At 61.5% G+C, this 1,489-nt stretch overlaps 2 protein-coding genes across 2 annotated transcripts in view; one reads left to right on the top strand and one right to left on the bottom strand.

Annotated features, from left to right (window-relative positions):
* Positions 1–1,144, bottom strand: part of SMIM33 (small integral membrane protein 33) — a 5,751-nt gene extending 4,607 nt beyond the window's left edge. Inside the window, 1 exon segment of the mRNA XM_035889193.1 lies at positions 944–1,144. The gene's annotated coding sequence lies outside the window, so the exon portion shown is untranslated.
* ECSCR (endothelial cell surface expressed chemotaxis and apoptosis regulator) overlaps positions 57–1,489 on the top strand; it is a 28,176-nt gene continuing 26,743 nt past the window's right edge. Inside the window, exon 1 of the mRNA XM_035889109.1 lies at positions 57–271. Within this exon, the coding sequence (XP_035745002.1) occupies positions 57–271 (215 nt within the window). The remainder of the gene's footprint in view (positions 272–1,489) is intronic.

Raw genomic sequence — 1,489 nt, 5'->3', positions numbered from 1 at the left:
AGGAGGTGGGCACGCCCCTCCCCAGCCCCGCAGGGGTACCTCGGCGTCCCTGCGGCATGGGACTCATCGTCTCCAGCGGCGAGGCTGGGAAGCTGACAGCAGGACCAGCAGAAAAACCTCCGGGATGGTTCTTGGGTGTAGGTGCAGCCAGACTCACCTCGGAAGCCGCCACGTCACGCCTCGGCCCCGCACCCCCCCGGGATTCCCCGGGGCAGAGGAGGAAGCGCCTGCTCATCCCGCGGGCAGGAGAGGTGCTCCCTTACCTCTCCGGGTGCCACATCAGCACCACCACCCCCTCCCTCGCTGTCACGCACCCTTGCCGGAAAAAAAAACCCTCCTCTTGCCCGCCGCAAGACAAGCGCCCTTTTGTTCGGGGAGAAAGCGCCTACCACCCTTTTGGCCGCACACATGCAACCCCCGGCCGCCTAACTGCAGGAAACCTCCCTCCTCCACCTCCTCGGCGTTAAAATTTAACGCGGTTAAGAAATCGCTGTAAAAAAAATTCACCCTTCTGCATGTGAGCCCTTTGCACAGCCCAGCAAAGTGTACCCACACAACGCTCCGGGCTGGAAGGACCCTCGCCCCGAGAGGTGATGCAGCCCCAGGGTTGATTTTTCTCTGCCGGGGGGTCCCACGGCTGCAGAAGGACCATGCATCAGCGCTGCTATGGCCAGCAGCGGCGTGAGTCCGCGGCAGAGCTCTGGACCCTGGGACCTGCTCGGGGTCACAGGCGGGGGGGCGGGGCCCTCCGCTCCGGCAGGAGTCACCCCTGCACGCAGGTGGGTACCATCCCCCTGGTCCAGGGATGCCGTGCAGTCAGAGCCTCTGCCACCTGGAGCGACCCCGAGCACATCTCAGAGCAGAAAAGATGGATCCCCTGGAGTTTTAGCCATTACAACAGACGCCTCCCCATCTTTCTGTCCCAAAACAACACTGTGCTTACCTGGAGGCTCTCAGCAGACAAGCTGGGGTGAATATTTGGTCTCGTCTTTCCTGCACATGGGGAGGACGGGGTAGGAAATGCCTCTTCCCCCATCCAGCCGAGCATCCAGAAGAGATTTGGCCACATGTTAGAGCTTCTGGGAATTTGCACTCATTTCAGGATTCAGTAAAACCTTAATCTACAGCATAATCTCCCAGCATCACATCTGTGCAAGAGAGAGAAAAAATGCCGGGGGAGGCTGCTTTGCTGGGAAAGCAAAGGCTGCTGTGGGGTGCTGGCTGCTTTTGGCCCACTGGCTTGCTCGGGGGCTTGGAGATGTTTAAAGAGATCCACTGAAACGCAAGGGGCATGGGGGCTCTCTCCCCCCGTTCCTGCCGCCGTCTCCCGGCTGTGGGAAGCAAGGACCTTGCCGTCAGCGTAAGACACCCCCTTGATGTGCTCCATGCAGGGAAGGAGCAGCTCCATTGCTCTGGGCCGAGGCTCTGCAGCTTTCCAGGGGGCTGTGGGAGGGGGCTGGACCCGCCCCCCGCGCCCGGAGACCATCCC

The sequence above is a fragment of the Egretta garzetta genome, unplaced genomic scaffold (genome assembly GCF_000687185.1).
Source record: "Egretta garzetta isolate BGI_Z169 unplaced genomic scaffold, ASM68718v1 scaffold60, whole genome shotgun sequence".
NCBI lineage: Eukaryota > Metazoa > Chordata > Aves > Pelecaniformes > Ardeidae > Egretta > Egretta garzetta.
The sequence above is the reverse complement of the archived record's forward strand: the minus strand, read 5'-3'. Positions and strand labels throughout refer to the sequence as shown.